Below are 25,294 nucleotides of genomic sequence, written 5' to 3' on the forward strand. Positions count from 1 at the left end.
AGAGAGAGAGAGAGAGAGAGAGAGAGACTGCAGGGAAAGAAAGGAAGCATGTTTGGTGCGAGGGGACATTGACGGATTTCTAAAACCGGATCCTAACGAAACTTTTTCCCTAACGGAATTTCCACTTCTATGTAAGCCGCACATGTAGGTTGAGCTGTGCACAGTTTTTTGAAATCAAACTAAATTAAAAAATTATATTAAATAGATAGGAATCATATAATATTAAATTAAATTTATTTTAATATTTTAATTTAATTTTAATTTTTTAATAAAAATTAAATTGAAATGGTATTAAATTAAAATTAAATTTATATATATTTATTTATATTTTTAAATGTATTATATATTTTTAATATAATTATATATATTTATAAATGTATATGTATTAATAAATTAAAAATAATTTAATATTATATTTCATTCTTTATATTTTTTTAATAATTTTAATTATAAATACATTAAATTATTTTATCATTCTTAATTATAAATATACTATTATCTTTTATATATATATATATATATATATATATATATATATATATATATATATATATATATATATATTAATTCTTAATTATATTTGTATCTCATAGTTAAATATTATATGATAAATAAATAGTTAAAATATATATTATATGTTATACTTATACTATTATATTATATAATATATTTAATTCTAAATTATATATGTACCTTATAGTTAAAAATTATATAATTTAGGTATAGGTAAAAAGATATATTATATGATATATTATATATTAATAATTCAATTCAAAACTTAAATATTAATTCAAGTATGACTTTTTAAGAAAATAATTACATAAAATTATTTTAAGAATCGAGAACTGAACCGTAACAGTACCAAATCGAAATCAAAAAATGAAGAACCGAGTCAGAACCGTACCAAAATTTTGATTCAATTCTAATTTCTAAATAAACCCCGAATTGAACTGGAGCCAAACACCCCTATATATAGGACCTGCAATGGAAACTGGTTTAGAATCAAATCAATTTAAATCAGTCCAAAATCAGATAAATTCATATTTGACTCAAATTCTAAATAAGTCAAATCAAAATTAAACCGAAACCATTTAGGTTAATTTTAGGCTAAACCAGATTTTTTATTTGAAAAATTAAAAAAAGTTTCAAAAAATTTTAACGGTTGAATTTGAACCAAACTAAATCAAGCTAGAATTGAAATTGGATTCGAAATCAGAATGTTAAAAAGGGTTCCAAGCTGATTCAATTTCCTTTTTTTTTTTTTACGTAGACATGAGATATATAAATAACTTTGTGACGATAATAGACCGCTGTTAAAATCATAACAATTTTAACAGAGTCTGTTTTTTCATATAAGCTACTCACACACCCAACCCCAATTGATACCTAAACCTAGTAGTAACCCAACCCTTAAATAATAATAATACCACCCACAACCTATAGGCACACAAGGAGCAAAACCATCCTATATAGCAAAACAGCATTGCCGGTGATGTTGGATCACATATGCAACCCTACCACCTGAGACATCTTCGTAGCATCACTGAGCCTCCCCAGATTGAACACTAGTACAAAGACTGAGGAAAAGAAACCGAAGCAAAATAAGGCGGAAAAACTGCCTACTAACTTCCAACCATCCAAAGAAGCAAAAACCTTGGCCTTCTACCGGACCTTACAGCCAGTAAGGTCGCTAATAATAGCACCCAAGACAAGGAAAGAAGGCTTTATACCCCAAGGTCCAATGCAGTTTCAGTCTATTATAGCCTTGGATCGGCCATAAAGGCAATCTTGTTGGCAGATTCCCTACCATATTGAACCCGAAGTGCCATTCAAAACTCATTGCCATCCTAGATTCACAAGAGCTCTCACCATACCACACAACCTAAAAAAATCAAAACCCAAAAAAACATGTACAGCTAACCCAAGTGAGGGAGAGCTGCCCCGAGTTAGGCTAGAAACTCTATTAAACATCTTCCCCTGCCTAGAGGGCAAGCAAAGGAAAGAGGAGATGCTCTTCTTTTGAGAAAACCAGAGAAATAAAACATGTTTTGAAAGAAAAAATTTCTCTCTAGAAGAAAGAGAGAGATTGACCTTTGTTTTTGGGCCCTATATGTTAATAGTAATTTGGGAGTAAAATCTAATTGACAAGGGGATTCTTTTGGGTTATTGGCACCAAGGGCGGATCTGCATGGAAGATAGTGGGTTCAATTGACCCCACAGACTTGTGAATATACATATTAATTACCCCATTCAAAATTAATAATAAAATATAATAATCCATATAATTTTTTTGAATAATATAAAAGGTGAGTATTATCAAATAAAAAAAATTAAAAAAATGAAATTTTATGTTAATTAAAATAAAAAATAAAAAATTTCTTAATATTATATTTTGAGAAATAATTAATCACTTTAATACCACTTTTCGTCTTTATCAAGAATCACATTTTTCTCATATTTCTCTTTTTTTTATTCTTTTTATTTATTTTTTATCCATTAGTTTTATTTATTTTTATTATTATTCAATAATTCTTTTATTACATTGAAAAAAATACTTTTTATAGTATTGATAATAAAATAACCATACAACACTTTTAAAAAATAATAATTCATCAAGAATAATTTTAAATTTAAAATTATTACAAAAATTTAATATTTTATAAAATTATTTTTATTTGAATTTTTATATATAAAAAAATTTACCTGTATTATTATTTTTTTCCTTATTAAAAAACTGATTATTTTATATAATATTTTTTATTTAAATTGAGTAAAATAATATTTTTGATCTCACCAATTAAAACTTCTTGACTCCGTACTTGATGGGTCCCATTATACTGCTGAATTAGGTTTTCACGCGCCCTTTGATGTCTGCGGAGGGAGAGGAGCCTGCCTGCTCATGTCGTTGATACTTCATGCAGCAATGACAACAAGCAACAGTGGAAATTATTCAGTACATGCTCTATTTTTTTTTGTAATATGCATGCGAGATTATTTTTTATATTTTAAAAAATAACTAAAATTTTATAAATATAAAGTTTACTAATTTTTAATCCAATAAGAAGTCATGCATCAATAACTTCTTTTTATTTGTTTACATGATCAATTATTATATATTTCCGATGCATGTATAGCGTACATTCACAGAATCATGAGTTTTATATTCTTAAATTTATGGAATACCAATTCTTCTGTGAGTGATAAATGCACCATATAATTTGTTGAACAAAATAATCATATACAAAATAAACCCAAAAAAGTGCTCATTTGATAGATTGAATCTATTAAATAATTCCGAAGTGAGATTATTCAAATAAAATATATTTTTTAAGAGCTTTGTGGTTGATTGCAATGTAATTAAATGTTCAGCGAATCAATGTGTCCATGTTTTAGCCTGGACTGCCATTTTTATGTCTATGGAGGTTGAATGGGTAACAAGGTAAATTATATAGTACACTTGGTGTAATAAAAAATAGTATATCGTATACTTACATAAAAATAATTATATAATAAAAATAGAAAGATGAGACTCATTGCTTTATTAGCGAAAGCGCATACATACTAGGTATATCTAATAATTTATCAGGTAACAAGGCTCTTTTTATCCTCTGTGATATATTGCATTTTGATTTGAGTAATTTATGAATTATATTGGTTGTTTGATTAAAAAAAAAAAAAAAAAAAGTGAAACAACGTTGCGGTTGGAGAAGCATTTGATTATACAATCGCTTCGTTTAGAAGGAAATTGAAGAGAAGCTGTAATGGTGAAGTTAGGGGTTCCAATCTTCATCATGTTTCTTGTTAAATAAGTTTGCTTCTTTCTCAAAACTATAACCAACTCATTTTTGTCCAATTGTTCTACCATCAGAATCTAATATGCTTTAAACTAATAATGCCATGGTTGGTGAATAAACAAATAATTAAGAACCAAATCATCCCACAATCTCCCCAATCAAAAGCCTTTTTCTTCATGCCATATGGGTATTGAATATGAAAAATATAAAATACCTTGCTAAAAGAGTGTATTATCATCTAACTTGGCTTATCCAGTAACTGAAGGTATATCACTCATCTGGAATAACTAGGTTTGAGTCTATATTCTCTCAATCTTTCCACTAAAAATACAGTGTATTTTTCTGTTACAAAGGAAACGTAAATATAGGTTTATTATTTTTGTTCCAGTTTGTTCATGCCACTTATCTTGATTCCAACATGTAGCTGTTTCTAAGTATCATCATAGCTAAAAGCCGGAAGTTTATTTTCTTGTTCGGTAATTGAAGCTAGTTATCCAGACACCATTGATGAAGTACCGACAGTCAGATGAGAGGCTAAGGCGTTTCTGATGAGTCACAGGTGATAGGTCCACTTTTGATCTAAAGCTGTTCATGGTATAAGACTTAGACGTCTGTTCTTCTAATTCCTTCTTCAATAACCAACTTGAAAATGAAACATAAACTTATAAGTCAGTGTTGCTTCCTCTGCATGTATTCCCAAATTTGATAACCGAATACTTGGTCAACTAGTTTCTGTACACTAGTGCAACACCTGATGCCTGTAACAAGAAAAAACAACTTTAAATGATTTTTTGGCCCCTCCTCTACAAGTTTGAGTTTGAACTTTTGGGTTTCTTTAATATGGAATCAGATCATGATCTCCAGTAAGATCTATTAATAAATCCTGGGCAGCATCATTTGTTTCAGCAAAACCTAGTCTATGCATCCATCCCCAAAGGACTTTGCTTGAGAAGTAATGTTAAGCTCGCATCTAGAAACTTCAGCTTTAGGTTGAGCGGCTCTTTAACACCAAGAAACAATAATTTTCACCAAGACCACAGAAAATAAAATTCAAGATTCAGATTTTCAAAACCTCACAGAAGAGTTAAAGCTAATACTTACACTCGAGCCTTTTGCTTCACTTTGTACGTTGTCATTGCATTTCCTTTGTTGTCGGAATGTGCACCCTCAACGTCAGGTGAATGACATGAAACTTCAGCCCCTGTTATACACGGTGAAAGTTCACTATCAAGATATTCAGTGCCACTGCCTTCAGTGCTAAGCCTTGAAAGAGAGAATGACATTGCTGAATAAGATGGCCGAATTGTCCCAGAGGAATACAGACTTCCCAGTAAGTCATAAACCTGGTTAGAAGGACCCTTGTCATTGTCGATGTGAACAGGCTGACTAGTGCAAGCAGAAGATGAAATAGAAGTGTAACACCCTCACTTTAGCTAATTCGTGCATTCTACTGTTCCGGTGATCAATATCTGTCCGGACAGTTAGAATAACCGGAATTATATGTAAACTAGAGTGAGTAGTCATAAATAATTGAAAGAATGGTAAGAAAAAATTTAGAAAAATTTAAGCAATGAAATACAATAAAGTTAAATGAGCCGGTGCCCTAGCGATGGGTGACCTTGACGGAAACTTGCTGTCTTCACAGCTAGAAGCCCTAAACTAGGGGGAAAATTCATGAAATAATTTTTGGGACTCTAGAGAAGAGTCTTTGAGATTTCGATGGCATTAGAATGCCAAGAAAATACTTCTGAAATTTTATCAATCGATACAGATGATTTTGGCTCAATAAGCCAAACAGAGGGCATTTTGGTCATTTCGTCTTCAGAGATAATTTTTGGCTAACTTGTCCAATTAAGTAAATAATTTATATGACATAAAATATGAATAAATATTGCTAAAAATTAAATTGAAAATGAGTAGAAAAGAAAATAAAAGAAAATGAATTAAAATATACTTATGACATCGCTATGATGCCATTAAAAACTCTTCACCCAATCACATTGTGACACATGCTTAACAACCTTATTAAAAGAGATAAAAATGAGAAAACCAATTCTGAAAATTGTCTTCCTCAACCAGCCGCATCACCATGGAAAAGTTCTTCTTCCATTTTTCAAGCTTCCAAGCTTGAATTCCCACCCTTTCTCACCATAAAAACCCTAAATCACTTCAATAAAAATTGATCCCACACCTTGAGGAAGATAGTGATAGCCAAGAAGTGAAAGGAAATTGAAGTTTAGGCAAGGGCAAGTTGGACACAAGTGAGGTTAGTGCATAAATTAGTTTCCTTCATTCTTCTTTAGTTAAAATTTAGTTGAATTATGATGAGTTTACATGAATATTTATGAAATTGAGGTATGTATGAAGGCATGGAAAATTTGGTCAACCTTGATGGTATGGGATTTTCATCGTTTTGATGGTTAGGATGCAATTAAATTTGTATATTAAAGTCAATTGATGTGTATATATATAAACTAGAGTTGAAATTTGATGAGTTTGTAGGAGATGAAAATTATGACCCATTAAGGTTTGTGACAAATTTGGGTTTTGCTTATGTGTTGATGAATGGATTTGGCTGTGTTTGATGAGGAATTGAAGTGAATTGTGATTTTGGATTTGAGATTGGGTATGCTGCATCATAGGACCTGCAGAGCTGGATGTGAGTCCAGCAAGTTTGGGCAGCTGTAACATGAGTGATGTAGGTTCAATTGGTGCAAGGCCAATTGGACATGAAATTAGACACATAATGGCACAACTTTGATGAACAAACTTTGTCCAGAAAACAAATTTAGAATACCCTAAAAATTGACCAAATCCGGGTAACAAATTCTGGACCTGGTAAAAATGACCAAATAAACAGTGTTTGTTCATTTGGCTATAACTCAGTCTAGAAATATCTAATTGACTTGAATTTTATATTAATAGAAAGTTTAGACAATTTAGAACAACTTTCATGAAGAATAGAACTCCAAATTTTGACCACAACCTAATGAAATTATCCACCAAAGTCAAAACACCAAATCTAATAGAATCAAATTTGCCAAGAAAATCTGGATAAAGATCAATCTGGCCAGTTATGGTAAATTGACCATAACTTGAGCCACAAAACTCCAAATGAAGTGATTCAAATAAATTGACCATAACTTAAGCCACAAAACTCCAAATGAAGTGATTCAAAGAGAGAATTAAATTAGATACATAAAGGAACAACTTTCATGAAGAAAGTTTAGCTAAATTCTCACTTTAGCATAGACCAATAGAACAGTAAATCTAAGACATTAAAACTAAAATTTTGAAAATGTTTTTAGGAGGTTTTGAATTACAATTAGCAATTAATGCCAACAAATTTAGATCCCAAAATGTGGGATCTTAGTGCAATTGGAATTAACACACCTATTATATAGAAAAAAGTGAACATTTTGAGTAAATAATATTGTGAATAGTGATCCCAATGATTTAGGAAATAGTAAAATAAATTAGAGAAGCTAATATGATCATTAATATATAATGTGATTAATGAATTTTAACTTTTGAATTTGAGTGGCTCTAGGATATAAAGAAAATTTAAGCTAAATTTAAAATCCATGAAGTGGTCATCACTTCATGGATTACTTGAAATATGAATGATAATGATAATTATATAAATAGTATAATGAATATATGAGTGTATGAATGAGACATTAGTTCTCATTATAGGAGAAGAGAAAATACTTTGAATACAATTGTACATGAGAATAATTGTGTTGAATTGTGATCAATATGGATAATATAATGAATATATAAATTATGATGAATGCATAATTTATGTAAAATTGTATTTTAGGAAATTTATACTTCTGCTAGTAATAAAAATTAAAATGTTATAAATTATAATTGGAACATATAATGAAATAATAATACTTATGAACTCTTAATGATACTATGTGCCCATGTATTGCCTAGATACGTGTGTCAGATTAGATAAATTGGCATGCCAATAAGGTATTATTTTAGCAGTACTGCGTAAGGCTTTACGCCCATACTCATGGCTTTACGCCTGTACTTATGACTTTATGCCCGTACTTATGGCTTTTATGCCCGATTATATATTATCATAGCTTTTTAGCCATATTAACTGCATACGTGGTTGACGTTCCGCGTCCCATGGTATGACGGCCCGAGGCACCACGGTGTCCAGTGCCAACGACCCGTTATCCAGTTTAGTCAACTTGTCATAGGTTACCTGGGCAGTGTAAATTATTGAAATTATATAAGAACATTAGTAATTAAAAATATTAGAAAGTATTGAATGAAATGAGGAAAAAGATTAGCAATAGAAACATAACAAAAATACAATTTACAAAATTGTAGAGAGACCTCAAATATAATACTCTTAAAATAAAATGTATATTGAATATTATTACTGTAAGGCTATAAACTCAGTATTTCCAAAGAGGAACGAATTAGCATATAAGATAGTTAATACTCAAATATCATTTCAAATCAAATTGATAATTAAATATTTAGAATGCTTGATTCTTTCTTTATTTGTATATATTATTTTCTTATTATATGACTGCACCACTAAGCAGAAATACTTAGCGTGATGGATTTGTTTCCTTCGCGCAGATATTAAAGCTAAAACCCAGTGGACATTTGACTGTGATTTTTAGAGTCTATATCTGCAGAAGTGTCAGAAGAGTTCAAGGTTGTCACCTCCTCAGCAATGCATGTAGATAGGGCCCATATAAGTCATTTTATGTATTTTGTATATTATAAATATTTTGTATATTGTAATGTAAACTAAGAATTGTAAACTAAGAATTTGTAAGTAATATTTATGTGATGTAAATTAATAAATTGATTAGTTCATATGTAATTAATTTGTACATCATGTAAATTGTAAATTTATTCAATTAGTTTGCAAATTATGTAAATTAATGGAAATATGAGAATTTTGATATGTGAATGAAGTATGAAAGAAAGTGGATGGAAATGAATATGAGAATTGAAATACATAGATGATATTGAAATATGAGATGATTATGAGATTTTATTTTTAAAATATTGTTGAATTTCAAACAGGTGAATAATGAATCATGTCAAACGATAATAAAATAGGGGAAACTCCGCTGGTTTCTCCTTAAAAAAATAATTAATATTAAAACATAACAAGAACAACTTTATTAAAGGAATAAAGTAAGATAAGATAGGATGCTCCGGCACCAAATGTGACATGCCTTGCTCGGCTACACTATAGACGAGTGAGGGGTGTCACAAGAAGTGTCCTGTCATGACACAAAATTAGAGCAGAAGAACAAATAGAAAAAAAAATAATAAGAAAACCTTCAGTAAGTTAGTATTCTAAATCTCCTGAAGGGTATAATACAAATTCTTGAATGGAACAAAGAGAAGGGTCTAATACAAATTCTTGAATGGAACGAATTTGGAATATTACAGCTTTAAATCCCATGGAAATCTGTTTATTAATTCTTTATTTATATTCCCAATGTTTTATCAATGATATAGTTAGCCTCAGAAACAGCAGGACATAAAGATAATTCAGTACCTCTCTAGCTCTCTCAATTGAAATTCAGGGAATGTTGGCATGAAAATTACCTCCTTTGTTCTTGCATTTCTGTTGTGTGATGTATCAAGGGAGGACGTTTCCTGCACAGTGTAGCATGGTTTATCTTCATCATCAAGCAGAGCCCTGATTGGATCCTGCTCAGCTCCAAACAGCTCCTCAAAGTTGCGAAATGTTATGTCAACATCAGGTATGTTAAAATCATCATGAGAAACAATGTCTTCACAGACCCCAAGGTCTTGCATATTTTGAGACCACAACTGCATTAGTACATTAAAAAGAGTATAGAGGTTAATTTCACTGAGCAAGTTTAGGAACACTTTTGAGTTGTATAAGTACTTGTCCTTCCAACAGGACTAGTAGCAGACAAGCATACAGGGCATTTTGTTGGAAATTAAAGTCAACTGCACTTGATCGATGTTATAAACATTCACGACATGAGACACTTTTCTTTTTGAAGGAAAGAAATCTCCCAATTTGTGTATTTTAGTTCCAAATTCTTGTCCTGTCATAAGGATCTTTAACTTAGCATTGCAATAAAACATCACAGTAGTTGGTAAGAACCAAAATGTTAAAATGTTATGATACACCAAAATGTTGAGCAGGAAATATCTGGCAAATTAATGTCAGAGACAGAGGGTTTGGTAAAGAAAATCTTCCATGAATTTGTGCTTGCACCTGAGTAATGTATTGTCACTTTGAAATTTCTAAGAATGCTGTATGTTGAGATGGGGAATACAAAAAAGCCTTAATCTCAAACTAGTTGGGATCGGTTATATGAATCCTTTTTTTGACATTCAGCTTTGTTTGAAATCAATTCCACATTAATATCCAAAAATGTGAATCTTTTGATACCACTTCTCTCATATTGGTTTAGGTTTCTTCCTTTCCCTTCTGACTCATTCCAATCTAATAGCAGGACTCAATTTATTTTATATTCCTTGACCGAGTGTAAGAAATTTTTTGCCCGTGCAGAAATTAAAAGTACTATTATTGATAATCCAAGTTAATGAATTGCAGTGCTTTGGACAAACCTGGCTACTTTGTACTGGGCTTTTGCATTGCCAAAAGGATTCTCCAAGTACAGGATTTGCAACAGTGGAAGGCAAGGGCAAAGGCCCTGGTTGAGAAAATGACAAAGGCAAAGAGTCCACCTTTAGGTCCTGAAGTGGATAGCTACTGTTACCAGGATCTTGAGAATGTTGATCAACACTGTCATCCAACTTCTCCAAGGTTTCAAATATTGAAGAAGATACATCCACGTCTTCTCGACCACAAATCACCAGTGAACTGTTATCCATCTCAGTCAGCTGAAGCCTTTTCAAATCAAGGATCTGTTGCAGAATAAAGCCATTATTTTGCGGTTGTTGACCTTTGCCTGATTTCTGCAAGATGAAACACAATACTAAGAGCACCTAGAAACGGTTTTGAAGTATTTAGGACCATAAAAGCAGTTTTTTATTTCTTTTTGAAAACCAATATTTTCCCCTCAATAGCATATTGCAAAATGCATGGAAAAAACATCCTGCTTCTCCATTGCAATGCAACAATTATCAGCTGACTTCACATATGGGTCAAGGAGGATGGAATGTCTGAAAAATTACTATTTTCAAGAAAGTTAGTAAGAATAATTATAAATAACACCAATTAAATCAACAAAAATATCTGGGAATCATGGATATTTCACAATCTTTAAGTTCTGCCCACCTCAGCTTGTTTGCTGCTTAATCCCACTTCAGATTGTGTGCCAGAGGCCAGAGTTGAATAATTCACCTTAGATGTTCTTGAAGAGCTTCCAATTTGCTGGCAAGATTCTCTGGGAATGCTAAAGACTGCCACACTAGGTTGCACAGAATCAGATGGAGCAGAAATTAACTGATCTCGAATAGCACTTTTATCCAGCTCATCCAATTCAAAACCCCACAATGCCGCAAAATCTTTAGCAGAGGGGCATCCCATGTAGCTACATACACTCCTTTTCTGATGCTGGGAAGAGACTCCATGAATGCTCCAGTCACAGACACGACACACAAAAATCCAGTGATCCAAACACCTAGCATAAGCTGGGCGATTTCTGCAGGAGTCACATAGGAGGGTACGCAGATGTCGGTTGGAGAGTGCATTAGCTGAATGAACCTTTGCGTCACAGGAAAGGCAAAGATATGCCGCATCAGCCTCACAGTAAACTACTGGCCTCAAGGCTGTGCAGAATTCACAAATTTTCTCCATTTTATTATTTCCAGATTATCAATAGTCCCACACTTCCCGGACCTTACAAGGTTTCACTTGTGAACCGAAATTTGAATAACTACTCCACCAATCATACCAACAGAATCCTAGAAAATTACTTTTCTAATCAAATTTTCCTGCAGCAATTTTCAAGATCAGAAACAAGATTCCTGCAATAAAGATGGAGAAGAAATAATCTATAATAAGTGAAAAAGCTGAATGCTTTTCTATGCCTGTACTTTGCCCCAACATAAGATGTTTCAATCAACCAATAGAACTTCAAATTGACAATTTTCTCAAAGCATCTCACAGGAAAAAATGATACAGACTTTTATATTAAAAGATGTTTTCACTTCCTTGTAAAATTAATTCAACTATACAACATATATCACATTCTAAAAAGACCATAAATCATGAAAAATAAATGGGAGAGGATCCTAATTCTTAACTAAAAAGAAAAGCCTTTTTAGAATAATCACAATTGAAAGATCAAAAGATAGTCAACCTATTGTCTAATTTGGAATATATTGCTCTTAATTTATTCAAGCACTTATTCTAATATTCATTTTCCATAAGTGGCATTTCAGAACACACCACAGACTACAAAATTTAGAAAATGTAATTTACACTTAAAAAGAATACCAGAACCAACCACAGTTTTCACAGATACTTTCAGAAGAACCTAAAATTATGTCTTTTAAAAGAATTAAAAAAAAAACTCATAATTCAAGCAAAATCTAACAGCTTGAAGCAAGCAAAAATTCATTTCCAACTCAAGAATCACAGAAGAACATAAAATTAAGCTTTTTTTTTTTCACAAACTTTCTTCAAGAATGAATTGAAACCTCAGAGATCTAATCCAAAACTAAGAACCCAAGCGAAGAAAAGTACCTGTGATTATGATGAAGTCCTGGAGAGAAAGAGAATCGGAAAAAAAAATGGTTAGCTACGGAACTCTAAAAATAAAGCCCCTTTTCATCACTTTCTCTACTTGTTTGTGTGCGCGCTTCTGTGTGTGTATTAAGTGTCTATCTGTTTGCCTTTTTGGGGTGACGTGTGAGCCCGGAGCGTGAACTTTATCTGACATGGAAGTGAAGTCCTGGTCTCCTTCGGGCGGGGGCCCATCGGGACGTTATACATGTGCATGTGAATCGCGAAACTCTAAAAGATTAATAAGGTGTTTGATTTATTGCAGTTATAGCTTATAGATATTTAAATAAATAAATTATAGTGTTTGATAAGTTTTAAAAAATAAAATTGATAACTGATGGATATCTGACATATATCAACTGTTGTTTGTATCAACTTTATTTTCTCATTATCTAATAGCTAATTTGATTTTATTTTTTATTTTGATCATATTAATTTTTTTTATTTAATTTAAAAATTAATATTATTAATACTTTTATATTTTTTATTTATAATTTTAATATTTTAATTAACACATTTAAATTTTTTTAAATTTTTTTTATTAATAACATAAAATATAAAATATTTATTTATATATAAAAACTTAAAATTAATTATAACTTTTTTCTTTATCTACAATAATAATTACTTTATTATTTTATTTATATTTTTAAAATTATTTAATTATTTTTTTATTTAAATAATAAAATAAATTATATAATATAATAGATTAATAATTTTATATTTATTTTAATAATATAATAAATGATACAATATATTATTTAATAATTATATATTTAATTTAATAATAAAATACATAATATAATATAATAAATTTATAATTTTATATTTATTTTAATAATAAAATAAATTATATAATATATAAATTTATTAATCATTTTACATATCAATAACAATAATTAAATATAATTTTATCAAACATTTAATATAAATCAGCCATTATCAACCATCAACTATTAATTAACAATTATCAATTATATTCAATAATTAAATCAAACAGCTCCTAAAACTCAGCGCAGCCTAAAGAACTTACGATAGGTGTCATCGATCAATCACCATGTGATCCGCAAGTCTACCTGATCTACCCAATCACTGCCCTCCACGTACTTCTCAGTAGTTTACAGGTTGACGCCCACGGATGTTCTTTGACGGCGGTGCAGTCCACGCGGTGCCGACCTTTCCTTCAATTTCACACGTGCATTCTTGTGTTTCTTCTAACGAATACTACTTTACCCCGACCTAACTTGGGTTTTTTCATTAAAGGTGAAAATTAATTATTAAAACATGATGAATTATATTGATGTAAAAAAAAAAAAAAAAGAGTGAAATATTAATTATAATAGTATTTTGAGATTTAAATATTATTATAATATTTAAATTTTAAAAATAAAAAAAAATTTAAATGTTATTTATAGTAGCGTTTAAATTTTATTTTAATTTTTTTAATATTTTATTTTATATTTTAAATAAAATATAAATATAATTTTAATAATTAATATTATAATAATTAATATTATATATTATAATATTTTTATTATAAAAAATTATTTTTTTAATTTAAAATTAAATTAAATTTTAATTAAATAAAAAATTAAAATAAAAAATATTATTATAATAAAATAATTAAAAAAATTAAATAAAAAATTGGACACTTATTAAGTAGCGCTAGCTTTTTATTTAATTTTTTAATTATTTTATTTTTATACTTTAAATAAAATATAAATATTATTTTAATAAATAATATTATAATAATTAATATTATATATTATAATATTTTTATTAAAATAAATTATTTTTTAATTTAAAATTAAATTAATCTTTAATTAAGTAAAAAAATTAAAATATAGAATATTATTATAATAAAATAATTAAAAATTAAAACAAAAAATCTCGACACTATATATAATAGTGTTGTTATTTTATTTTTATTTTTTTAATTATTTTATTTTATATTTTAAATAAAATATAAATATTATTTTAATAAATAATAGTATAATAATTAAATTGTATATTATAATTTTTTATTTATTATTGAAAAATAAAAATTAAATTATTATTTATTTTGAAGTAGCTTCATTCAATAACTTTGTTTTTTTTTAATTTAATAATTAAAAATATATTATTTACGTGATATATAGTGATTCGAGTCTCCTCTTAATTTCCTACTTTAAAAAACTTATTTAAGGTAATTTATTTGGACTTCTCTTATTGTTTATTTCTTCCTTTCTTGATTCTTTCCTTATACATGACATCTTTGTTGTTTTCTCCACATTGATTTTATTTGTAAATCATATTTTAATTTTTTTAAAGACATAATTTTCACTACTCATTTTCAAAATAAAATTAAAGTTTATCTAATACTATCTTTGTTATTTTTTGTATTTTTTTAAGTTGTTTTATTTAAAATTATTTGTCATTTTAAAAAATTTAAAGTGTATTAATTAATTTTTTTTATTTTATTCTTGTTTCTGCAAAACACATAATTATTATTATTTTTTTATAATTACTTTATCAACTCCCTATTTTCTTAATTATATAAGATAAGGGGTAATTTAATTAAATTATAAAAAATTTATTTTAATTTAAATAAATAAATTATTTTTTTTATTTACCGCGTAAAAACGTTAACGTAATATTTGTTTCACAATGAAATGCGACATTAAAAATTCAACTACTTTTGCATGTACCATCAGTACAAGCACTTTGTCCGACAATCATTCATACAAATTGGCAATAGAAGAATAAGAAGAGGAGATAGGAGTCCACTGTCTCTTTGGAAAACTCTCCTTTTATTTTTTATTTGCTTTTATATTATTTTTTATTTGTATTAATATTTATTGGCAAGTGTTTTCATCAATGGTTACCTACGTGGGAATTAAAATTAAATTAAAATTTTAATACGATTCTGATTCATTTTTTCATTATTATAATTCTGAATCAGTATGATTATCAGTTTTTAAAATAATTTTATATAATTATTTTTTAAAAAAATTATACTTAATTAACATTTAAATTTTAAGTTGAGTTATTAATACATAATATATCATATAATATATCTTTTAACTATTTTTAAATTATATAATCATTAACTATAAGATAAATATATAATTTAAAATTAAATATATTATATAATATGATATAATAGTATAAGCATATCATATAATATACATTTTAACTACTAATTAATTATATAATATTTAATTATAAGATATAAATATAATTAAGAATTAACATATATATATATAATTAAAAATTATAAGGTAATTTAATATATTTATAACTAAAATTATTAAGAAAATATAAAGAAATAAAATATAATATTGAATTGTATTTAGTTCATAATTATATATACATATATAAATATATATAATTATATTGAAAATATATAACATATCTAAAAAAATATGAAAATATATATATATAAATTCGATTCTCAATTTGATTTCAGTATGATTCTGATTCGATTCATAGTGAAAATAAAGAATAAAACTAAAGTATTAAAAAAACTCTGATTCGATACTGTTCTTCGGTTTGGTTCACCGGAAAATCATGCACAGCCATACCTTCCGTTCTTTTTTTCCTTTATATTTTCTTTATTTTTCTTTTTTATATAATTTTTAATAATTTTTATATTTATTCTTTTAAACCAATTTTGGAAGTATATATTTAGATATATTTTTATTGTTACATCTGAGTTATTTGCTTCCTTTTTAATATGAATTTATTTTTTTCTACATTTTTTGCAATTATTTATTCTAATTGAGGATTTGATCTGTCTATATTTTGTAGAGTGTTTGAATGTGTTATTTTATCATTTGAATAGAAATAACAGAATGAGGTACACATTTCACACCTAGTGGAACGTGCTTCTAGTTAATTAGCTAAATTAATTACTCTGCCAATCCAAATGAACCCTTTAAATCATGATAATAATAATTTATATTATATAATTTCTACTTAAAATTTATATTATATTTTGAATTAATGAAATATAACCAGAGGGATATGGAATATGTTATAATAAAAATAATAATAATTTATTTTTATTTTATAAAATAGATATTTATTATTAAACTATTAATTTAAAAATTCAGAGTAAATTTAATTTGCTCTATACCAAAAATGAAAGAAAGAAACAATAACAAGAAAATTCCATAAAAATAATTCCATGCATAATATTCAAATTAAGGCATGAGTCCACATTCCTAAGAGCAATTAGGTAATCCCACCAAAGAAGCGGTTACGATCCTTTTCCAAACCAAAGTTCAAGGAAGCAAAAGTACACGTTCTCTAAGCCTAACGGACAATAGCCTTTCCTTGTTTGAACAATTTCTACTTAAGCTTTGTTACAAGAACAGCATTCTTCAAACTTCTTTAAAAAATTGCAATTTAAGGCCACAATTTTTCTAAAACCAAATATTGCTATTGACAAAAACACTGGACAGATTAAGCATCAAAACAAGTTCAGCTCCCACAAGGCAACATCAAGTTGCTTTTAGCACTATAGTCAACAAAAAATCTTGAAGCAGAACGAATTTGAACAGCCTGCAATAAAGAAAGGTAATAAGAATCCACAGGCAAAACAGAAACAAAAATCTGATATTACAATGCATTATAATCCACAGGCAATAACAATAAATGGAGAGTAATAAGCACCGTATAAACAAATGATGATAAAGAAGGAAAGGAGAGTTGGTGAAAAGTAAATCTATGCAAGTAGAACCCTACTTTTTACCTCCAGAACTGGGAAAACGTAATTGCATTACTTGGAATTTTTGCAATCAATCGGTACATAATTTCCTTCTCAATATAAGGCATGTACAACTGTCTAGTAACCCAATTTAGTGGCCCGTTTACAACTGCAGGAATAGCAGTTCTCCTAAACAAATCCTCTCATATGTATTTTGACAATGGTCTTTATCTTGAATAATTTCCCCATTACTCTAGGCAAGCAACATGAAAATGTACTTGCTTAGCAGTACAACATTCTAATCAGAATTTAATGAACGCATAACATGCTAAAGCACGACTCCAATTTATCATGAGAATGTAATTACTAATGATCAGTTTTATATTGCATTCCAAAATATCTTTGGCCGCTGTGATTTATTGTAAACATCATAACTAGAGTTCTAACTAGAATGTGAAAAGCCTATTACCTGCCAAAAGAGGCAAATAAATAAGACTTTCCCAAAGTAGTGTCTCATTGTTCTATGAGTTCATATAACTGCATTAAAGAGTTTCATTACTTTGACCAACCCTATATCATATGTACTCCCTTACTCATGTTCATATGTCACAAAAATCAAACCTTTTTTTTTCCTCAATTTACCAAAGAGAGAAGGAAGAGAGAGGGGGGGTGGGGGGTGGTGGGGGGGTTGGGGTTGTGGGGGTGAGGAGGGAGGGAGAGAAGATTGGTCTATTGGTGTGCTGACAACTGATACATGAACAATTTGATGTTGACAAACATATGTGTCAAAACGTATGATTAATTTCACATAAGTAATCTTTTGCAAGAGTGGTAATCCAAAAGTTCAGTGATACCATACCTCATTCAGCTTTTCTTTACATGCACTTCAATAATGTCTTCATCTTCCATGCCAAGGCTGTCCGGGGTTGCTGTTGGACTGACTTTGTCCCCATCAAAAGAAAATACTATGCTTTGAATATTATTAAGTTTAGCCTTATCCATATACATGTTGAAGAGCCGCTCAAACTTGTCATCCTATTAAAATAGAACAACACTAATTCACAGAATTCGAACCGTTGAATACATACATTACGACAAACATAATAATGAAAGGAAGAAAAACAGTATATAATAAGGAACATTTATTTAAATAATGAATAAATGAGGAACCCTAAGATCTATAGGCACTAGCATCGTAAAACTATCATCAAGCAAATGGTGAGTAACACAAAGGGGCCAAAAACTTACACAAAACAAAGTCCATTTGAAAACATCCAATTATTAATAAGTTTGAATATTCAGTGAATATCCATCCATCAAATTGAATGTCTTCGGAAAAAAAAAAAAAATGAATGTCTTAATAAGATTGTCTAACTTCAGAAGAAAAAAAATTGCCTTATGAGATGGTGGAAGTCTCATCCTAGCTTCATGCTACAAAGGAGCTTGCATGTTATTGTAAGGAAAGGTGAACAGGGTTATATAGGCATGTGGGTACTAAAATAAACTTAATTCATACCTTTTTATATACAAAGAAATAATAATTAGCCAGTTATATTTTAAAAGAAAAAATAAATCTTATTTTGTTTTTAAAAATTTCCATTTTTCTTTCTGTTTCCAATTTCATACTTGAAAAGCAGGGAGAAAAAGGAACAGAAATCCTGCCGTTACTGCATCCCTTTTGAGGGAGTTATCAATGATAACATATTGCATCAACCCAAGAAAAACAAGGCAAAAATACACATACACTGTGAACTTGTAAAACAGATCAGAGACAAAAGCTCACATAATCCAAATCAAACATAAGATAAAAGCACTGCATAGAACAACCCCTGTTTTCTTAAAAAATGCTTATAGATTGTTGTATCCAATGTTTCCTTATAATATCTTATACATGATATTCTCAGTGCTGAGTTCCTTAGTCACAATAATCCAATGTTATCGCATAGACCCTTCTATTTTAGTTGTAGCCTGTGGGATTTCAACTTCATGGATAATTTTATGGCAGCATAAGAAGTAGAAATTCTAAAATCAATCAACCATATAGAAGAAACCTAAACATCTAAAGTCTAAACCTACAGATCCTACCCGATTTTCTATATATATATATATACACACACCTTGTACATGCGAAATTGTTTAAGTCCATCCTTGTCTTGAACAGAAATTACTATTTTAGCTCTTCCACATGGAGGCTTTAATGGTTGCTCAGCAACAGCATTCAAAGCAGCCTTCAGTGAACTACTAAGTTCTCTTTTTATGGACTCTTCCACTGCTCGCAACACATCCACACCTGATTTTGCAAGTGACTCTAACTCCTGCTTCTTTAACCTACATTCATTGTTCACATGATATTGAGAAAAATGGGTGCTTATATAATGGGAACAACAGAGAAGAACCATTTCATGTAAAAGCATCAATAAAAATGGTAATAAACCCAAGAAAGATTAATTAATACATGGATGTTTTGAGTTACAGCAACAGCTTAAATTTCACTCTTTTTTTTTTTCACAGACTAAATTTGTAGCTAGAAAACTAATATCTACTGAATTATTTAATTATACAATGAGTCTAAGAACATGGTCAAGTTATATACTAAACAATAGTATAGCTATAGCATGCACAGTGAGTTAAAGAACAAATGAGCCAATACTAATATTCTCCATGACAAATCTTAAAAGAATGAAAAATAACCAAGTTGCGACATTGGTGTTCTCTCTTTTACAATATAGTACAAAAAGAATTTTCACTAGAAATGCATTTGCATTGGCATTGTCTTGTCTAACAATATTATAAAGGTTAATTGCCCAATTTTTCTGCCCAAAAAATGTTCTTGTGAACTTATAAAAAAAACATATAAATATACCAATGCTCTTTGAGAATACGGCACAATGACATGAAAACACGGGCATATTCAATACATGTAAAAAGTCATGCTTCTACTGACCAATTAAGATGAGCTCTGCAAGATTTAGCACTTTGATAACTACTACTGAATTTCCTAAGTGTGCACTTCTAATAAAATGGAAATCTTTTCACCAATCAGTCTGGTACATTCTTTTAGTCAATGAATGGATCACTTTTTAGGTAATCATAAATCAAAGATTATAATCCATAATGAATGACTAGCAGAGCGATATATGCTAATGACTAGGAACTCCTGAAATAATTTCAAGTGCATGGATCAATTTAACATTAATGAATAATTCACAAGCATTCTATTCGACAAAATAACATCTTTAAAACCAATTCAAAACATCACAATAGAGAAAACGCATCACAGGAATAGACTAATGCACCAACCTCAACTCCTTTATAGTGGAATCCTCAACAAGCTGGTTCCGGAAATCACAGCAAGCTTTGGGCGGAGGAGGTAGCCAATCCTCCTCGTCCTTATCTTCACAATTCACTCTTACTACTTCCAAGTCATCATCGTCAACTTCTTCAACCTAATCCACGAAAAGATTCAATAAATAAAACAAGAAGGCACAAAGCTCAACTGACAAGAACGCCATCCTTGACTTCCTCAATATCTTCAATAAAATTAAATAAGCATAAAAACAACAGAGGAAATTGTGTAGACATGAGATGTAAGGAAATCTTACAACAGATTTTGGGTTCTGAATAATTTTGCTTCGTTTTGGACAGGGAACTGGCGACGCATCAGACCCATCATCTATCAGCGAAACCAAAGCAATTTTGCTCACTCGCTTTAAAAACCATAAAAATTAAAAAAAAAAAAAAGACCCCAAAAAGAAAAAAATTTCATCACTTGTTTCTCAGAATCCAAACAACAAATTCCTCAAAACTCAAAAACTGCCTTGCCATTTCATTCGTCCGCATAAAGAATAGAAGATAAAGAGAAATGTAGCACTGACCGTCTAGGCAAACAATATTAAGGGGCTGGACGCGCCTGTAATCGAACAAAGGTTCGAGATCTTCCATGGAATCATCCTGCAAATTCATCAAAAAACAAACAGTAAAAAACACAGAAGGAAACCTAGTAGATATATTGAAAGATACTGAAATTTCGAATTGAAGACTCACCATTTGCAAGTAACGAACTCCAAAATCTCTCCTCTGTCGAGTATCGCCAGCGTCAGTGTCCCGCCCAAGCACCAAAAGATTAATATTGATGTGATTGATTGGAATACTAGAAATGATGGAGAAGGAATTTAAATCGATTGTAATGAGTAAAAGCACTTGAGCTTCTGGTTAGGCTTAGGCGGATTCACTGCAACTGCCAACTGGGCTGCAAATTCCCAATGCGCCTCACTTTTTTATTGTGTTGGGCCAAGACAAAATTTTGTTTTAAGAAATTGTTTTAATATTTTGATTAAAAAAATTATTTTAATATTTATACTCAATTTATTTTTATAAAAAATATTTTTAAGAAAATAATTTATTTTCTTTATTTAATTTCAGTTTAAAAAATAATTATTTATATTTTTAGGAATATATTTTAAAAATTTAAATATTCTTTTAATTTATAACATTATAAAATTTTTAACTATAATTTTAACTATATTCGAGTAACCCAAACGAAAGACTACACCCACAAAGTTTCATGTTGTAAGCGCCGCAGAGAGGAGGAAATGGACACTAAGAGAAACATAATGGCAGACTCTTCTAGCCGAAGGACAAGAAATGGTAAAAAGACCTGATGGAGTCCTAGCAGAGCCGCCGCTCAGTCGTCATCTCCCACAAAATGGCAAAGCCGAGCAACCAAAAATAAAAGACAAAGAAGCTTGAGAGCAAGAAGACTATGTAACCCAAAACAACATTGCAAGTTAGGCAATCAATTCATAGAGGATGATGATGAGGTACAGTTTTAACAGCAATAACAGCCTTGGGGATCGGCCATGAGGGTAAAGCCGGGTAGTGACCCTAAGTTGCCATCATCCGTAAAAACGTTTTCCCCTCGTATAGCTAAAAAACAAAGCAACTTTGGCGTATACCATCCTTGTATGCAAACACCACATAAAAGGCAAATCAACCAAACCCTTACAAATAACTACAAGTTTGCTACCCAAATCCAAGAAAGACCAACGTCCAGGCAGGGTGGGGGGTCATCCCTTGCCTAGGAAGGGCAAGGAATGGCCGATGAAAGCTGGATAGGAAAGAGACGTTAAGTCTCAAAAACCACCCAAGAACAAGATTAAGTTCTCTCTCCAACACGACCGAAAGAAAGGATATTTAGTAGGTGTGTAGCTTACTTTGTAGCCGAAATGGTTGACAAATTCATGGATATACATTTATATTAAAGTAAGATTTTTCTGTACTTGGGTGTATATATATAGTTAATTTAAAAAAATATTATATCAGCTAAAAGTACGTTAGATTCTATGTATAAATATATATTGATGGCCTTTTATTACTTGAGGATATAAACAAAGAAATATTATTATTTAATTTATTTATTTTATTAAAATTAATTATTTAATTAATTTATTTTAAAAAGTGTATTAATTAATTTATATAGTTTATATATTTTATTTTGCCTACTCTTTAATTTTTTTTATTTAATTTAAATTAAATTTTCTATTGGAAAGATTATTATTATAGATATTAAAAGTTTAAGAATTAGAAAATATACAAACTATATAGTTATATTATTTTAAATTACAGGTATAATAAAATTCAAACTAACACTTAAGATGATTATATGCACCAAAGAGTAAATAAAATAAAAACACAAGAACTAATTAATATATTTGACAAAATATGAGAATCAAGCACTTAGTTTTATTAAAACAAATTAACTAAATAATTATTTTCTATATAAACAATTAGACGTAGATAAAAATTTTCCATTATATCATATATTTATAAGTTTATTTTCATTTTAATAAGTTTGTCAAAAATTTATAATGACCTTCATTTTTTTAATTAAGAGTATTTTTATCAATTTTTTTAGCCCTTCAAATTCTAAAAAATAGATAAAAAAAGTTTTTTTTTTTAAATATGTTTAGGCTAGTTTCCTATTTAATATGTTTGAAATTGATTAAAAATTTTATTGATGTATTTATTGGAACTGTTTAATTTATTACATTTCGATTTTTTTTTTGTCTAAACATATAGGAGTTTCAATCTAAGTTAGATCTAATTAAAAAGTCAAAATTTTTAAATTAAATTTCTTGATTTCTTAATTTAGCCCAAAAATAAAAAAGATTAATTTCTTAATTTTCTTACTTTTAAGTTAATTTATGAAACTTTTTAATTAATTTAAACAAAAAAATTGAAAATATACTAAATTGAATATCCTAATTAATATGGGGTGAAATTGAGCAGTTTGAAAATGTTTGGTGTTTTATGTTATTGGATGGATGAACTCCCATGTCTAAAAAGATTTATAAATGCGTTTGGGGAAGAAGCTGCCATTTTTTTTATCGAAAGGCAGAGATATCTTCCTTCACAAATAGGGAATTATTACAAGCCAAGCCTCAAGGCCTGGTAACAAATTTGGCCTTCTATCATCTCAAACCACTCAAAGCCCTACCAACTCATACAATTAGCTCTTAGTCCAAAAAAATAAACGGATTAATTATTGTACGAGTGTGCCATGGGAAGGAAAATACAAAAAAAGGGTTGAAAATGCAAAAATTACGGGAGCAGGATGAGTTAAAAATACAGACGCGAGTCAAAATAGCGTTTTTAGTTTGTACGCTATCAACGATATCGTCCGGAGGCAAAGCAGTCGGAACGCTGTTAAGAACAACGTCCAAATGCGCAGGATGCTATCATAGATAGCGTGCAGCAACTGTTTGTAGAGATTCTCTGCAGCCAGGTCATGCAGCCTCGACGCAGCCCTGTCATGTCACGTCAAGTCAACCCGTCAAGTCAGCCAGAATGAACAGATGACGCTTCTTTTACTGGCGTCCCGAGCTCCACTGAATGCTTTCTACATCAACGCCCAAACTGTGCAATTTAAACCCCACCAACGACACTCTCTCGTCCCTCTCATTCGTCCCTCTCATTTACAGCACTCTGTCTCGTCCCTTTCTTCTCCCATATCTGTCGTTGCCTCCCTTCTCGTGGAACTGCTTGTTGAAGCAAGTGGTGGAGCCAATTTGTGTTCGGTGGACCAAGAAGCAAAAAATGATTTGTAGTGGTGGACCAGTGAGAAAAAAAATTGTGCTTGTCTTTTGTGATTTTTAAAGATATATTATCCTTTTATAGGTACGTATTTTACTTTCTTAAGAAAATAAATATGTAATATATTTAAGAAAGTAAAATAAATATGTAATATATTTAAATGTTTAAGTGTTTCATATATTTATGTTTGTAGAAAGTTGATGAAATATTTGTTTAAATATGCATGCATGTGATAATACGTAGTTTTTGAGTCATATTTTACAAGTGTAAGGTGATATTGTCATATATTAGAAGAAAAATGAGTGATTTATTGTTAATATTTTTAAATGAATTTTTTTGTGTAATATATATTTAATTTTTATAATTTTTAACTAGTTTATAGATAATCTTAAAAATTAAAGGAAATATTTTTAACAATATATATATATATATATAATTAATCATTAATAGTATAATATTTTGATAAATGGTGAAATTTATTGAAAATATAAAATTTTATATAAAAGAATGAAATAAAAGAGATAAGATAATAGTATATTCTTAATAAAAAGTTTAATTATGGAAGAAAATAAATTTAATGTAAATTAGAAATTTAAGGATAATAGGAAAAGTTAGTTTAATCTAAAATAGTGGTTTAATTTTAAAAAAAAATAGTACTAGGTTAAGATTCGAAAGGAATATATATATATATATATATATACACTTTCAAAAATTGTAAAAGTTAGTGAAAAAAGAAAAAAAAAGGAAATTTAGTTTATAATATATTATATTAAAGAATAAAATAAAAGAGATAATATAATATTATATTCTTAATATAATTAAAAATCAAAAAAATTAATAAATACCACAAATGGCCGAAATAAAGTTTATATTAGTTAAAACGTAAAATATTTTTTTTAAAAAAAATATAGTAGTTGAATATGTACATTAGAAATATTTAATGTAAAAACTATAGAAAGAAGAAAAAATTTCAAGCAAAATAGTGTTTATAAT

The 25,294-nt window shown here is 29.1% G+C and overlaps 2 protein-coding genes across 9 annotated transcripts; both read right to left on the reverse strand.

Moving 5' to 3' along the window:
• Positions 1-4,073: 4,073 nt before the first annotated feature.
• On the reverse strand, positions 4,074-12,636 carry LOC110647866 (putative zinc finger protein At1g68190). 8 transcript variants are annotated; one of them, XM_021801888.2, is made up of 6 exons: positions 12,481-12,636; positions 11,068-11,726; positions 10,395-10,745; positions 9,393-9,620; positions 4,896-5,137; positions 4,074-4,552 (listed from the first exon to the last, which is right to left on the reverse strand). In XM_021801888.2, the coding sequence occupies exons 2-6, from the start codon at positions 11,587-11,589 to the stop codon at positions 4,534-4,536; spliced, it is 1,362 nt and encodes a 453-aa protein (XP_021657580.2). In that variant the 5' UTR covers positions 11,590-11,726; positions 12,481-12,636; the 3' UTR covers positions 4,074-4,533. The 8 variants fall into 8 exon arrangements, with proteins under 8 accessions (XP_021657580.2, XP_021657581.2, XP_021657579.2 ...); XM_021801889.2 differs by having other exon boundaries at positions 11,134-11,759; positions 12,481-12,634; XM_021801887.2 differs by having other exon boundaries at positions 11,068-11,759; positions 12,481-12,634.
• Positions 12,637-16,669: 4,033 nt separating this feature from the next.
• On the reverse strand, positions 16,670-21,465 carry LOC110647867 (uncharacterized). Its single transcript, XM_058132250.1, has 7 exons — positions 21,254-21,465; positions 21,085-21,160; positions 20,812-20,882; positions 20,510-20,655; positions 19,327-19,537; positions 18,069-18,244; positions 16,670-17,064 (listed from the first exon to the last, which is right to left on the reverse strand). Exons 1-6 carry the CDS (start codon positions 21,254-21,256, stop codon positions 18,074-18,076), a joined length of 678 nt encoding a protein of 225 aa, XP_057988233.1. The 5' UTR covers positions 21,257-21,465; the 3' UTR covers positions 16,670-17,064; positions 18,069-18,073.
• Between the last annotated feature and the right edge of the window lie 3,829 nt (positions 21,466-25,294).

The sequence above is a fragment of the Hevea brasiliensis genome, chromosome 13, assembly GCF_030052815.1.
Source record: "Hevea brasiliensis isolate MT/VB/25A 57/8 chromosome 13, ASM3005281v1, whole genome shotgun sequence".
NCBI classification, from domain to species: Eukaryota; Viridiplantae; Streptophyta; class Magnoliopsida; order Malpighiales; family Euphorbiaceae; genus Hevea; species Hevea brasiliensis.

Excerpts from the sequence above, each read along its gene's own strand:
- LOC110647866 (XM_021801888.2), bottom strand. The coding sequence starts at position 11,589 with ATGGAGAAAATTTGTGAATTCTGCACAGCCTTGAGGCCAGTAGTTTAC. Across the intron at positions 10,746-11,067 it reads TAAGCAGCAAACAAGCTGAG|AAATCAGGCAAAGGTCAACA; the intron begins GTGGGCAGAACT and ends TTCATCTTGCAG. Across the intron at positions 9,621-10,394 it reads GCCCAGTACAAAGTAGCCAG|TTGTGGTCTCAAAATATGCA; the intron begins GTTTGTCCAAAG and ends GTACTAATGCAG.
- LOC110647867 (XM_058132250.1), bottom strand. Across the intron at positions 20,883-21,084 it reads TAATATTGTTTGCCTAGACG|ATGATGGGTCTGATGCGTCG; the intron begins GTCAGTGCTACA and ends TTTCGCTGATAG. Across the intron at positions 18,245-19,326 it reads AACAATTTCGCATGTACAAG|GATGACAAGTTTGAGCGGCT; the intron begins GTGTGTGTATAT and ends CTATTTTAATAG.